This window comes from Symphodus melops (genome assembly GCF_947650265.1).
Source record: "Symphodus melops genome assembly, chromosome: 4".
Taxonomy (NCBI): domain Eukaryota; kingdom Metazoa; phylum Chordata; class Actinopteri; order Labriformes; family Labridae; genus Symphodus; species Symphodus melops.
This window is the reverse complement of record NC_136694.1, coordinates 5,772,402-5,787,858: the sequence shown is the minus strand read 5'-3', so window position 1 is coordinate 5,787,858 and position 15,457 is coordinate 5,772,402. Positions and strand designations below refer to the sequence as shown.

General features: G+C 39.5%; 3 protein-coding genes and 1 long non-coding RNA gene across 4 annotated transcripts; 2 read left to right on the top strand and 2 right to left on the bottom strand.

Annotated features, from left to right (window-relative positions):
* The first annotated feature begins 295 nt into the window (after window positions 1–295).
* Window positions 296–1,876, top strand: LOC306823216. Its single transcript, XR_013778983.1, has 4 exons — window positions 296–537; window positions 626–1,179; window positions 1,266–1,441; window positions 1,746–1,876. It is a non-coding gene; the product is annotated as an uncharacterized lncRNA (long non-coding RNA).
* On the bottom strand, window positions 1,782–5,518 carry ift52 (intraflagellar transport 52 homolog (Chlamydomonas)). The gene is made up of 14 exons (XM_079342642.1): window positions 5,247–5,518; window positions 4,840–5,004; window positions 4,614–4,701; window positions 4,295–4,424; window positions 4,098–4,173; window positions 3,914–3,985; window positions 3,702–3,828; window positions 3,536–3,619; window positions 3,383–3,451; window positions 2,666–2,820; window positions 2,488–2,575; window positions 2,247–2,355; window positions 2,000–2,145; window positions 1,782–1,914 (listed from the first exon to the last, which is right to left on the bottom strand). Exons 2-14 carry the CDS (start codon window positions 4,956–4,958, stop codon window positions 1,873–1,875), a joined length of 1,305 nt encoding a protein of 434 aa, XP_079198768.1. The 5' UTR covers window positions 4,959–5,004; window positions 5,247–5,518; the 3' UTR covers window positions 1,782–1,872.
* A 74-nt stretch (window positions 5,519–5,592) lies between these two features.
* LOC306823215 (putative nuclease HARBI1) lies at window positions 5,593–7,335 on the top strand. Its single transcript, XM_079342644.1, has 4 exons — window positions 5,593–6,428; window positions 6,524–6,636; window positions 6,718–6,829; window positions 6,901–7,335. The coding sequence occupies exons 1-4, from the start codon at window positions 5,858–5,860 to the stop codon at window positions 7,323–7,325; spliced, it is 1,221 nt and encodes a 406-aa protein (XP_079198770.1). The 5' UTR covers window positions 5,593–5,857; the 3' UTR covers window positions 7,326–7,335.
* Window positions 7,336–8,527: 1,192 nt separating this feature from the next.
* Window positions 8,528–13,123, bottom strand: acot8 (acyl-CoA thioesterase 8). Its single transcript, XM_079341586.1, has 6 exons — window positions 12,890–13,123; window positions 11,341–11,477; window positions 10,854–11,079; window positions 10,304–10,461; window positions 9,118–9,309; window positions 8,528–8,896 (listed from the first exon to the last, which is right to left on the bottom strand). The coding sequence occupies exons 1-6, from the start codon at window positions 13,039–13,041 to the stop codon at window positions 8,778–8,780; spliced, it is 984 nt and encodes a 327-aa protein (XP_079197712.1). The 5' UTR covers window positions 13,042–13,123; the 3' UTR covers window positions 8,528–8,777.
* Between the last annotated feature and the right edge of the window lie 2,334 nt (window positions 13,124–15,457).

Genomic DNA, 15,457 nt, shown 5'->3' with positions numbered 1-15,457 from the left:
TAGGTATACTACGCCAGATGGAACACTTCCGATTGGGGCTTCAAAATAAAATGTTTATAAAAAAAGTGTTTGTCCCCGTATGTCCCATAAACTCTTTTTAATATTTACAGTCAATGGTTTGTCCCAGAGCATTTTCTGATAAGTTCTTAACCTTGAAACGTTTATACCAAATCTGTGGACTAAGCAGTTCATATATTACTGCACACACTTATTTTCTGCTCATATGAATTACACAGAATAAAAAATATTAATATATTTTATTATTGTTTCAAATCAATAGGACACAAAACATATCACTAACAATAACAAGTCAATAAACACTTTATTTTAATTCTTAATTTAATATCTATTTAATTTGACCACAAGTAAAATTGTACTTCTTTAGATCTAATTTCCCCCACATACACCTCCTCTGATGATCAGCTCAACCACCAGCTGCATCAATTAACAAAGATTTAGTGCAGTCAAATTCCACCTGGAACTCAGTTTACACTCACTGGCTTATGAGGACAATGGAGAAGGCAATTCTTTCTAAAGGTGGGAAGAATGTTTTTATTTGAGAGCATTTTTATCAGGTTAAGTCTAACCAGATGATGTGATTTTAAGTGCCATTTTTACTTCCTAGATATGAAAGGTTTTGAGTGTTCATCTCCATTGGAACTTGACAGGAGGTTTGTGGGGGAACAGAGTTGGATGTCTGCTTTGTCGCTGGAACAATTGTCTATGTCAAGAGTATCAAATGAAGCCGTGGCTGATAACTTTGACCCCCGGCTGTCTATCTTGGCTTCTGTCTGCTTGCCTACGGAGCCCATTTCTCCCTCCCAAGCCTTTTCAGTTAACAGCACTCAAGAAACAGACAACTGTCACCTGGGCTTACCTTTACAGGCTATGTCCTCCACTCCCCATGTGCTCCTTGAAAAACAAAAAAAGGCTGCCTGTTCTGATCAGTTGTACAGTGAATTAGCTTCCTTTCAAATGTCATGGGATGTGTCTTTGATTAAACCAGAGATTAACAGCCCCAAGTCACACATGGAGTCCAGCGCTCTGGAGCATACCAGGAGTCCAAAACTCCAGTCTGCACAAGCTGAAGATTCTCCTCGAAGTGGCAAAGAACATCTCTCCGATTTATCTGCTTCTGCATCAAGGATAAATGCTAGTAACATTTAAAAGCATGTAAAGGTAAAAGCTCAATTTGTGACTTTTTCATTTTAATAATCATTCTACAAATTCATGCTAACATCTATTTTCATTTTATTTTTTTATAGGATCCATGTGAAAGGTTTCATGCAATGTCTGTTTTTTTTAAAACGTTTTAAGCTTTAGATGTATAAATAAAGTATTTGACTATTTCCTCAAGTGTGTGTAACATTTTGTGAGTGAAATACAATAGAAAGTTATCAAAATATTTTTGTCATGTTTTTTTAGTCACCCCAGTACAATGGTTCAACTTAAAGGGATACTTCACCCATTTGCATGAAGCTTTGTATCATTAGAAACATGGTAGTAGTGTTGAATGGTCGTGAGTCCAACCCTCATTTTGCCCTGAGACGAGAAAAATATGTTTTTCTTTGCCTGGAAGTTTTCTTCATGTGATGCAATACGACGCTTTTTGTATCACATGAAGAAAACTTTCAAGCAAAGAAAAACACATTTTTCTCGTCTCAGGGCAAAATGAGGGCTGGATTCACAACCATTCAACACTACCATGTTTCTAATGATGCACAGCTTCATGTAAATGGCTGAAGTATCCCTTTAAGAGTCCAACATTCTGGTGACAGTTCCTTTTCCTTCAGAAAGACTTCAGTCTGTTTTGTCACAGTACATTTCAGTTGAACTGGAAGAGTTGAGTCTTGAACACGTTGATGAATTCAATCACAATGGAGTGAAAGGCGCCTCTGTTTCCAAGTCATGCTCCTGAAAAGTAAACTTTAACTTTTAGTCATGAGGCCACACAGAAACACATACTGTCGCTGGTACAGAGTTTGAAAGATAGTCTTACCTGATTTAGTTTCTTGAACTCAACTACCTGAAAGAAAATGTGTTCCAAGATATGCTTGGCATCCCTCTGATCTTTATCCAACTTTGGAGTAACCCCAAGAATTTCACCACATTTCCTCACATAGAATTCAAGATCATCATCCGTACCTGTGATTGAGAACAGTTTCTTTAAAATAAGATTACAAACGGTCATGTCTTTAATGACATCTTGGGCCTGCCTTGATAATGTTGCTCAGAAAAAAACTTGCATTTATTGGTCAGCTGTGCCAGGCGCACTTTCTCAGAAGAGAATGTTTCATCTAGATCGAACAGGTCCAGCGTGGGTGGAGGCAAATCACTTAAGGCAGGCGGAAACACCTAGAAAACACAACCTCAACGTCAGGGGTCTAAAGCAAAATGTTTGTTCAGTAAAGAAATCTTTTACATGCTACTCCTGACATGAATGATTTAAGGACATCAGCTGGGACAAGATGGAGCACTTAAACTTACAGAGGGCTGAAGCTGTGGCAGAGGGGTCTCAAACTGAGGTGTGATAAGCTGAAGTGGTTCAGATTTGACATTAAGCTGCTTATAAGCACTGCAGAAAAAAAATGGATTTGATAAGCAGGATTAAAAAAAAAAACTGTCACAAAAGGATAACATTCAAATGAGTATTTTGCAGTCTCACCTGATGACTTGGGGTAAAGTGTCAGTGGTCAAATTAAACAAAGACATATCAAAGAGAGAGGTGAAGTCCCTGGGGTTTTCATCACCCTCCTGCAAGCAAACTCTGAGCTGTTCAGACAAGCACCCTGTGTCTGGCAACATGGTGTAATCTGTGATCTGGGGGACGAAGGACAGGATAGATTTCAGCTACTTTAAAGGAAGAATGGTTGACATTTTACACATGAATACAACAGAAACCAAGAATATTCTCTGTAAATGTCTCTCTGAGCCATGACTGTCAACAAAGAGTGAGAAGTGTTGTCTGAGCTGTGTTTACATGGGCACATGGCCACCTTGTGTATAAAGCTGTTGTAGGGCACACACTAAAAGCTGTTCTCGGGTGCACTCTAAAAGCTGTTGTCCTGTACAACGTATTTAAACATGACTATACAACAATGCAGGACAGAGCAGTGCAGCTCGAGCAAAGGACTATTTGTCTGCTGCTTATAGTGCTTTCAAACTGTAACTCCTTCCTGTGAACGTGAGTGGAGAGAGGTTGGACGTGTGCTGCTGGAGGAGAGTGGAGGCTTCCGGGTAGCGTAGGTGTCACCAAACAGCAGTTTGTTTGTTTTGGTTTCATGCTGGTGCTCAAGGATGACATCTCCTGAATCAAAAAGTCGCACATTCTTCCTTTAAAAGACAATATGACTACATTTAACTGTCAAGTATTTGTCCTCACCTCTGGGTCTTCAGCGTCGATCTGATTCAGCTGAATATTATCGGTCATGAGCCACTGGAGCACAACATCCTGGGATACAAATTACAACAGCCTTTATGAGTGCATGTAAGTCATTCTGAATTGTAAGTTGCCTTAAAAAAAAAGTGCACTCACTAGGATTTTGCTGTTCTCCTCTTTATCTATGTACTGGTCACTGAACATGTGGCAGGAACCAGACACCACCAGCTGTCCGGCCTCCTTTATACATCACGAGAAAACTTTTCAGATAACCCAGTTCAAACACTGTAATGGGTAGTTTGTCAATGAGTTAGAAACCTACCTTTCCTTGATGAAATGCCATGACGGGTCTATTGAGGGGAAAGCAGACTGATCCAGTTGAAAGTACAGCCACAGCAGGTTTTATCACACTCAGCGTGGCACCATACGGATACACAAATGTAAGAGCTCTAAACAAGGCAGAAAAGACCTTATTAAACTCTTGAAACACTACATACTGGACTTTATTTTGTAGGAAGGAATATAAATCTTTACTGTGCATTGTTTCCAACATTCTCATCTTCCATGATTCCAGTGACCACTTTACCAGCAGCCCGGCTAATCTCTCTGAACAAGAAAACAGGCAGAATATTGTTTAAGACTTCAGTTATGCATTCATGAAAACATTATATGAAGACATTTAAAATAGCATCAAACAAACTGTAAATAAGAAACAGACCTGTTCAACACGCCATTGGATACAAGTGCCTCCTTAGGATGGAAGTATTTGTAGTACACATTCCTCACAACTGCATCTAAAGTCGGGGCGGGGAAAAAAACAATGAAAACAGCAATGAATTTCAAAAGTTGTTAAAATGACAAACCTACAAGTAAACTGATTATATCAAATGCATTTCAACCACTTGTAATATTTACCATTGTTGACCATTATTCCAAATTCCTCCAGGAGAAAGTTGATGTTGGTGTCATATTTCATTTCTCCTCCTTCACCAAGCATGACCAGAACGTTTCCTCCTCCGTCCAGAAAATGTTTCAGAACTTCCAGCTGAAATCAAATGGTGAGACCTGAGTGAAGAATCTAAAAACAGCAAGTACATTTTGATTTTGCTGATAAATGCATTGCTTCCACAGTTCCACACACACGGTGTTTGGAAACTTAAGTAAACAGCTCGGGTTTCATTGTGTTTTTCAATATCATTTTCCTCCTTCAAAATGCCTGATTTTGACGAATCACCTCTGACGCTGTGAACTTCTCTCGAGGACCAGCAGATATCCACAACTTGACTCCCTTCAGCCTCTCCAAAGACAGCTCCTCCTTCATGCTAGGGCAGACAGCACAAATTGTGCAAATTAGACGTTTCTCAAAATTATTTCTGATTTGTAAAAAAAAGAAAAACTCCTCTAGAACAAAGTAAAGAAACTAACCGTCAACTTTGTTAGTAACACATAACATCACTCACCTTTGTATTTTCCACTGAGCTCGAAGTCTTTTCTGCATAGATTTATATCCATTGTTGGCCGTGAACAGCTCTCTTTTTGAACAATTGAAGACCACAGTGTTGTGCTGATCCTTCTCCATCCTTGTTTTGATGAAGGCTCAACAAAGAAGACCTTTATCTTATTTCCTGCATCAAGCATCAGGTTATAACTTCCAGTCAGGTCCCATTTCAAGTGTACGTCTTGTTCTTATTGCACTGTTAGTATATCTGCAAACAGTCGGGTTAGCACAGGTATCACGTTGTTCACAGTTTGGTCATACTGATTTGTTTTGGCTGTAACAGTGAAAAGGGTTCACATAATACATCTAAAGCTCTAACGGTGCTCGAACAGGGTTAGCTTAAGTTAGCTACATGCAGATGTTACCCACCTTGTTTTTCTCTTAACTAGTGTGTTAAACTGAAGAGGAAGATTGGCAAACTCTTAACCTAACAACAAAACATTCATTTCCGACTATAATGTTGAACTGTATCGATAGCAAAAGTGACAAACTGGCTTTGACGTTGCCTTAGTTACTTCACGAGCGCCCCAGAAGTGATGCATGATGGGTAAAGGATGGTAACCAAGGGCGCTCACCCCATGACAACCAAATGGCGCTACCGTGATATTTACAGTCTACGGATACAACATTCAGTGGAGGAAAATTACATGTACTCGTGGAAAAAACTCGTGGAGTAACTCGATTCCTTTTTAACTCAGTTAATAACATTAGAAAGCGGAACTAATAAACAAGGTCCCAGAGAATCACCCGGACGGTTGAGTCAGCCCACACAACAAAGCAGAGCAGGAAGTGTGGTTGAAGCGCCAAGATATATCTATGGCCAGATAGATATCTATGTAATTACCTGCAATTTATTTAACTCTCCAATCTGCCTGACCTCACATGACATGTAGCACAGTATGAAGCACAGTTTATAAGGACGGACCAGGACAGAACAAGCAGCCGCGTGTCTCTGCCTTAGTAACTTTACAGGAGCCTTGATGAGGGAGGAAGGTTCTGAAGCATATCGAAAAGTAGAAATACAGATTTTTCCTGTATCATCCCATTTGCACAGCCATCTCCTCCTTAATTCATTGAGCTGTGTTTCTGTGAGGCATACTAACCTACAGAAAATGGCGTGTCCTTTTCTGGAGGAGCCCATAGATGAAGGAGCTGCTTTGATTCGCAGGGAGTTACGTTTACGCAGAGAGAAGATTTTAAGACCACGGCTGGATGTATTATCTTTTCCAGATAACGATTTATTTGAGCGTTACAGTTTTTCATCAGACTCTATTTCATATCTCCATAATCTGCTCAAGCCTCACATTGCCAACGTCACCCGTCGTGGACGTGCTCTCTCATCCGAGCAGATTCTTTGTGTTGCCCTCCGTTTTTTTGCAAACGGGAGTTTTCTTTATAACATCGGCGATGCAGAGCACATCAGTAAGTCCACAGTCAGCAGATCCGTGAGGAAAGTTTGCCTCGCTCTCAAACGCTTTTTAAAGAAGTTTGTCGTTTTTCCTGGGAACAAACCCGTGAAAGCTATTAAAGATGAGTTTCTCAGGATTGCAGGTAAATAATGTAGAAATCAATTCACATGAATTATAAATAGTCTATTGACGACATGGTGCTGTGACTAAAATAAGTAATTTGATTGTTATTTAAAGGATTTCCCAATGTGATTGGCTGCATTGATGCCACTCACATTCCAATAACTGCTCCTTCAGAAAATGAAGCAGAATATCGGAATAGGAAGTCCAGCCACAGCATTAATATGCAGGTAGATTGACTACTGTGTAAAAATGTCAAAGATGGCATCGCAATAATGCAACTAAAATCTCTAATTCTCTGCACTGCCAAGATTGTATGTGATGCTACCAACCTCATCACCAATTTGGAGGCCAGGCGGCCTGGATCTGTGCCTGACTCACAGATATTTCAAGAGTCTACCTTAAGTAAAAGTCTAGAAAATGGTAAGTAACCTGAAGCTTTATATAATGTATTTGTATCTCTCCACACTCATAGTATCCACCATACATTGCAGGTGAGTTTGATGGCCTTCTGCTGGGTGACAGGGATTACCAATGTCAGTCGACTCTGCTGACCCCTTACCCTGACCCCGAGCCAGGCCCCCAGCAGAACTTTAATGTGGCCCACTGCAGGACCAGAGCCCAGGTGGAGAAGACCATAGGCCTGCTGAAGGCCCGTTTCAAGTGCCTACACCACCTCAGGGTAACCAATCCGGCGAGGGCCTGTGACATTATTGCAGCATGTGTTGTTCTCCATAATATTGCCACAATTAGAGGAGAGCAACACCCAGCCCTACAAATAGAAAACTCTAATGAAGAGCATATCCACCCTGAAGCTACAGAGGGTGGAAGAGCAGTCAGAGACATAATCTGCCAGAAGCACTTCTCTGATATAAGCCACCATAACAACCACGCAGATCACTCAAATAAAGACAAATGAGTCATATTTTATTTGGTCGTCTTTATTTTCCTAAAGTTTTAAAAGCAACAGTTTGATATTTTTTATGTTGTTTCAATACTTCACACAATTCACCTGTGACAAAGGAACTAGCAATGGTAACTTGTGTTTCCAAAGCCGATCCCAGCTGTCATTGGGTGAGAGGTGGGGTACTCCCTGGACTGTTCACCAGTCTTATAAATGCACCTGTGTCCTTATGTCATTTGAGCGTCCTGTTCAGAGTAAGGGTCGGCTCTGCCTCTTTGGGGTGATGAATAGAACTGAAATGTTAATTTAGTCCGGCCTAATTAATGAACTCAAAGATATGTAGGTGAGAGGACATTTACAGTGAAACCACCAGCATTATGTCAGGCCGTAATAATTAATAATAGGCCTTTATCAAACATTTAAGTGTTGTAGGGTATTACTATGGGCCTGTAAAGACCCTACCCGTTTGAATCATGTTCTCATATTTCAGTTTGAGCAACATCCAAGTCCACTTTTCTCCGCTCAGATTGCTGCTAAAGGAAAATAAATTTGATGTTTGATACCATTTCCTCAGATTTCTCTGAGCAAGGAGCAGCACTGCTGCAGAGGAGAGATGTGTTCATATTAACTGTCTGCATGATGCTTTTCAGCTTGAGTGAGGTCAATAATGATAAGCTCTTCTTGTCACCTGTTGCTATGGTGAATGTAGTTTTTGGCATTATTAATGTTGGCTAGCAGTTTCCTGTTTGAGGGTGAATCAGGGCAAAGTTCAGGGTTAGATCCAATGTTTGCTCAACCCCCTTCGTGAAAGGGGCCCCGGATGCTTGTCACCTCAGTAGGAAAAAAACGAGATTGCCTTTGAGAAACGTGTGTCCATTGTACTCAGGTGCATTTCAAAAAGGCATTGCTGCTGTTGCGGTTTTGTGTTTGTGTATCCCTGGATCTGCTGTTATACAGTAGTAAATCACCCTGTATGACTCTAAGGACTACATTTAATGTTTGTTTTTGGATACAAGGCAGAGTTGGACTAAACAAACACCATTCTAAGCACATTTTCCCTGTTTGCTTTTTGGACAGAAAGACAAAAATGAAGTTAGGAGAAGAGTCATACATGTAGTTAGACACTCTGCCAAATCTTGTCATTATGGTGTATAGTGCAGCCTACGTCAGTGGACTTGTGAAACAGTGACATAAACCAATACATCAAATTCAATCCATTCGGTGTGGCTTAAATATGAACCTTTTATTGAAAGGGCAGATGTTAATGAAACATGATTCTATTTTTCTTCATAATATTAAATTCAAGCAATCATTCATGGTCAATTGATGAAGTCCATATATGGCAATATATATTCTTAATAAAACAGTCATTGCTCTATTATTCAATTCTGAATTGCCTGACTTAATTAAAAAATAAAATCTTAGCTTTACAAATAAATTATAAAAAAATACATTTTTAGAATGTGTTTATAGTTTGCTAGGCTCTGTGGCTGGTTTCACTCTCAGGACGCCCTCTTGAGAACACGAGGCAGCCAGCACCCCATCTCTTCTCCACAGTCGGCCTTGAACCAGCCCTCTGCTGCCCCCTATTAGATAAAAACAGACACAGCATGAGGCTTCAAGCAGGAATCCAAAAGGATGTTAGTTGTGTTAAAAGCTCGTATAAAGATGGAATCTGTATTTCTACAGATAGGTTGACGGGAAGTTCACAATTTATGTCTTAAATTCCTTCAGTGGACAAATCATATAATGGTGCCATGACAGACTTATTTAGGTAAAGCAGATGGGAGATGTACGATTTACTGACCTGCCCATGGGCTCTCACACTCGTATAACATCCATTCGTCTGTGCGGAAAGTGCTGTGAAACCACATGGCGTGGTCCAGGGAAGCGGAGAACTTGGCCCTGTAGCTGGGATAAGGCAGCAGTGCTGTGCCCAGGAAAGCATAGTCTGACACATAAGCAGCAACACAGCAATGCAGCTTCATGTTGCCTTCACCTGAATGAACACACAAGTCAACAACGTTAGACTACTAACAAAGTCTGGTATTAAAATGTACTCAATGTTAAAATTCCGTATCATGAGATTATTTACTCATGTTCTATTCACTAGTCTATTTTCACTGTTTAAGATATACCTTTCACAAGAGTCCAAGATTCATGTTGAAATACATACAAATAAGGGTGTAAATAAAATGCTTTGATTAGGAAAATAATGCATGGCAGCCACAGGTTGCCCTGGCTGTGTGTATGTTATGGTAATATTGTGTTTGGGCATGCTGCTGGTGCAGCGATAAGGAAGCACAAGGCTCAATGTATCATGCAGCGTCATACATCATAAATGCCAACTGCCTTGTGCTATGAGGCATCATTATTCTGAGAGCTGAGGATCCATCAAGAGGTGGAAGGAAAACTTGTAATGTGGGCGGTTAGATACCCCTGGGGTGAAGTTCGTACTGTCTGACCATATGGAAAGTGTTTCAAGGCTGTGAAGTTAAAGGGCTTGGTGAGGAATGTCTGGGCGAAAAAGCTTGTCACCAAAGCTCTAAGGTGTCCCTGTCATTGAATGTAATGTTTCTGTGTTGTGTAAAATTCCCCCTCATCCCCTAGTATCTCCACCCATGGACTCCACCTCCAGCCTAAAGCAACACTTTTGCACAGGCCTGCCATTTTTATTGTCTCTACAGAGGGGGGGGGGGGGGGGGGGGGGGGGGGGTTGTCACTGCATTTAAAGAGACACACACTAAAATGGAGCGTTCTAGGAAAGAGGGTTTTCACAGCGTAACAAACCTCCTCTTAAGCTTGATTCATGTTATATTTGGACCAAAGCACATCACAGATGTTTCATTTAAAGCACAGGGGACTGTTTGAAAAGGTGGAATAGGGGGATAATATGCCCCCTTTAACGATACTCTTCAAATTTCAGTAAAGTATACCAGTAGATGCTATTCATTACTTGCTGTGTCTCCAGATGTGCAATGAATGCAATTTACCAATATGTCCTCGTGCTCGCACCCAGAACAGCTTCCTTGGCTCAGCTGCAGAAAGTCTGTAAAAGTGCGGTGGGTTGACCGGCTTGATCTCAATAGGGACCTCATTAGCCAGCAGTTTGTTAAGGCCTTGTTTTGCATTTTCTGCAATGTCCGGTTTGCTGCAAAGCAATAGAAGGACATAAATAGGATAACATTGTAAACAGAAATGTTTTAACATCAAAAACCAAGAGTTTGTTATTTAAAATGTATTTTTTGGTTTGTAGTTGAGAGAGAAAGATGCAACCTGTGTGTTAATGTGTTTTTCAATGTAGTCTGTACAGCTTTTTTGATTACATTACTGGATTGCAACGTGGACCATTTCATTAACTTTTATTTTAATAATAATAATATAATACATTTTATTTATGGGCACCTTTCAAAAAACCCACGGACTATAACCCAAGGAATATAAGCCATGATAATTAAAAACTTAGAAGGAGATAATTTTATTTGCCAAACGTATTGAAAGAAATTTAATATATTTGAAGAGTCCATGTGAGCAGACGTTTACCTGAGATAAAGATGAATAAGCTCCTCTACAGTGAGGAGGTCTTCGGGCTGAGGCACCGTTGGCATGGTGAACTGGTGCTGCAGGGGACTCGGCTGCAGCATGTGGAATGAAGCTTGGCAGATGAGTATAGGCTGCCCATGCTGGATGGCCTTCACAGAGCGTACCGTGAAACTGCGACCATCTCTTGTGCGTTCAACTTGGTACAGCACCGGCACCTTTGGGTCCCCTGAAAAACACCCAAAAGACTGTAGCAGGGAAAAAGCTACTTTCACTGAGTGTGAGAATGTAGGATGAGGGCTTGATTAAATATCTATTATTATATTTGTGCTGCTCTCTTTAAATTTCCCAAATGTAAAACAGCTATTGTAGGGTAAATCACAAGTTACTGTCACTGTAAATAGTGTTAGCTTACATTGTTTTAAAGATCATAGTTAATTATAAGCCTGCTTTTAAGTCCTCCCACCTTTATAATTATGCTGCATCTTACCTGCTCGAACAAAGTAGCAGTGGAGAGAATGAGCAAAGAGATGATCACTGACAGATTTGGCAGCAGCAACAAGAGCCTGGCCAACTATCTGACCCCCAAACAAACGCTGACTTCGAGGCACCCAGTGGTGTGTCCCTCTGTGGAAGAAACAGAGATTTTTTTTAAATTCTTTTTATTGATAAGTTAGTGGAGCTTCATAAGTCAGGTTGATAGTAGAGATGCACTGTTCCTTTTTTATTCGGTTCAGATACATGCCTGATGCATCTTTTAAAATCATAATTATCATTAGTGTTCTTCTCGTTGTTGGTATGATGTGTTGGGTTACACAAAGCTTTCTCATTCAAAGAGCGATAAATAAATTAGAAAAATAAAAATGATTCAAAAGAAATGTATTTGAACTTTGTAATGGCAGCAACAACTTTAAGGTTTTCAAATTAAATATCCTCACGTTTTATTTTGAATTTCAAAGTGAGACTGTGTGAGCTCAGAATGTTTAAAGTGCCTAACCATCTTTCTTGATCTGTGAGTTGACTGGAACCATTACTGATATTAGAGCTATTTTATAAGTAGCTATAAAACTAATCCTCTGAGAAGTCTTTAATCCAATAGAGTACACTTGAAGGCCAAGATCCTTTTAAGTGTTTCCTTCTCCATCTTTGCATAATGTTTAAAGTGCCTAACCATCTTTCTTGATCTGTGAGTTGACTGGACTGGACATGACATGATAATGGCGCATGATGCATGCATTCAATAAACGTGTTCTGCAAAACCTGATTTGTGTTCATGGATATATGAGAGCATTGTTTAGATCAGTAGCTATGTAGAGTTGAAAACACAAAATGGCTCTCTAGCAGCTGTAGTAATACAGGAACACTTACTGCGTTGTTTTCTTATTCAATGCTGTTATCATATAATACCAACAAGTCCACAGTCATTTAGTTCTACTAGTTAAGTTGCGGCCTTTAGGTTACTGCTACGGGTTCAAAGGCCCTGTATAAATCATTGTTTAAACCAGAGGGCGCACTGCAGCTGCTGCAACGTTCATGAAGTCAACATACAGGCCCCATGCAGTCTATGGTTTAAACAGTCTATGGTTTAAACAGCACCGATATGAATCAACTATATGATGACGTCATCGAAGAGTTCAACAGCTTGCGAGCCATGACGTCAAAACGACGTAGACTAGTGATTGCCTCGGAATTGTCATCTCAGGATGACAAAATATTTAGACATTAACAAACCTAATGATCCAATTTTAGATAAAATACACTGCGGGACACAATTACACGAATTAGAAATAAGAAATATCGGCTATTTGGTTTTCATGCGCTTAATATTAAGCAGGAAGCATTACTGCTTCATACATTTATGTCAAACATATGGAAGCTTATTAAACAATGATGACCCGTCTTTATAACGACTTTAATTTAGAGATCGGCAACTCATAATTAACGCACTCGGATTGGACAGTCACTCATGTGCCAACTATAGAATGTAAATATGGTGCCAACTAATGCCAGAGATAAAGATACAGAGCAGAGCCAGTTACCTGTACAGGTCTACGTCGAGCAATTCAAGGTTCAACACGCTGGTAACCAAGACACTTTTAAGGTCCTGAGTGAATCGAGATGATGATTTTTCAGAGGTTTTATCTTTAGAAGATTCTACTAATACAAAACTATCTTCTTCGTTTTCTGCCATGTTTGGTTTTCCTTAACTTCTTCTTCTTCTGTCAGGCTGACTGTACACGGAGAGTGCAAGGCTGACCTCTACAGACAGTTATTGTTGTTTTTGAAAATGTTTGACATTATTTTAGAAGCAACATTTTTTAAAAACAAAAAAAACTCCAAGGACCCCGTCAAGACAGTTTGTTGCGTACCTTTGTTCTCTTTCATACCAAAAAAATTGTAGGCAAAAAGTTCTGTCCAAGTTTTAAAATATTGAAATTTCCCATTTAAGACGGCTATTCAATTCAAATAAAAAAACATTATGTGTCCCCAGGGGGCAATTCAAGGAGTCATGTTTTATACCAGTGTACAATAAGAACAAATGCCCTGCAAAAAACCAAAGCATTTTCATAGCATAAAATGTACTTTAATCTGAGATATTAGGGAATTTAAAAAGCACAAAGTCAAAAACAAACAACAGAAACACACTGTGTGAGGAAATATGCTCCAGAAAGTCAAAATCCAAGCCTGAGTTTCTCCCGCTGCTTCGCCTGTGGCATGTGCATGTGTAAATTGGATTGACTCTTTATAAAGCAACCATACCATCAGTGTGTGAATGTGTAAATGTCATCTGCTGTGTAAAAACGCTTTGAGTAGTCTGAACATGAGAAACATTATACAAACTTAAGTCCATTAACCATTAAAAACTTAATTCATAGTATCTTAGTAAAATGGTGTGAGCAGAATAACATGCTTTACCATAATTAACATTTCCCAATAAGCAGAATGGCTCATAACAGAAAAACATGTTTTATATTAATGCATTTAAATAATTAATGCATACAAGTTGTCAGTTCTTTACTGTTACAGATGACAAGGCTTGATGGATCACAGGAGGATTACCCCACACAGCCTTAATTATTTGCAGTCAAATTTAAAATTCCTGATATCTCTCAGAAAATTAGGTTTCATTATAAGATGTAGAGGAGTAGAAGTATAAACAAGCAGAACAAGGAAAATACTAAAGTAAACCATTTGTGCAACAAAACTGCACTTTACTGCTATTTAGTATTTCTTTATTTGCACTAGAACTTTTATAAGCGGTGTTCCCTATTTCATATGAGTGAGGGAAGGATGAGATGTGATTGTCATCAGACAGGTAAAGTTGTAACCTGTGGCTGACAGGTTAATATGAAAGTCATGTTAATGACATTGACATGATAATGATGACAAAGAATAACAGTAGTTGTTTTAATTACAAATTGTTGGAGCACTGTGACATTTATTCAGTCAGGCCTTTGTAGTTGATATTACAGATGTGACCTATAAATAAAATCTGAAAGCTACTGTAGGAGCAGATTATTAACACAATATGCAGGGTGTGTGTGTGTATGTGTGAGTGTGTCAACTAACGGGTGTCCCACAATTTCTATATAAGGTAGGAACCTTTGTTACTGGTCAGGTGTTCCACCCGGAAGGGCAAAACAGTTTTTGACCGCTAACGCTCAGGGAAAGCACGGTTACCTGTGGTGATGTTGATCTGTGAAACAAGTAAATGGAGAACTAAATGGATGAAAATAAATCAATGGCATGATCAACAACAATGAATCAAGTGGACTTTGATTCATGAAACAAGGTGGCAATGTTCAGCGAGTCAATTAGTAACCCAGGTGCAACACCTCAGTGGCTTAAAGCGTCAGCTTAGCCTCTACAGCTACAATTAGGATGTGAGGAATTTTGCATTCATTGGAGGGTTTCCTCAGACTGATAGAGACATAGAACCCACTGAGCATTTGATTATACTTTTTTTTTAAATGCGGAAACGTGTCGTTCTCCCCTCCCAAGAAGGACCCCTTTGACAAGCCAACCCTGATAACTTTAACCTTCATGATGCCCCAGTGTGTGGTGAACATGTAGTGAGCAAATGTTGAGCATAAGAACACCCAGTATGAGATTAGATTAGGAAATGTAGATACTTACTGTACATGCATGGTTACATCACAGACACATTCCCAATTGAATTTAGAAGGTGAACCAGAAACTGTACGTTTATGACAAGATCAGACAATATCTCAGCTAACAAATCTAAATGCAATAATTCTCTCAACAATATCCTGTCTCTCCATCTGATTCAAACAGGCATATAAACACAACCTGATGAATGGACCTCCTCTCACTGCCCTCTCAATTTACAGCCAGGACCAGAAGCATGGCCTCAGCCACTATTTTTGCTGATCATGTGCTTTTTGACTCCTTGATGTTGCTTCCTCTAAGCCAGGGTCACAAAAACTCACTAAACTCATTGAAGGAAGCAGAGAAGGGTATATAATCAAAATAAAAATTCTATGTAATCAAAAATCTTTTCAAGAGACTTGTCATTGTGTTGATGTGTTTAAAGATTTTGCCAATTATACAGCAAATATTTTTGCTATTTTGGAAAATGTCTATTA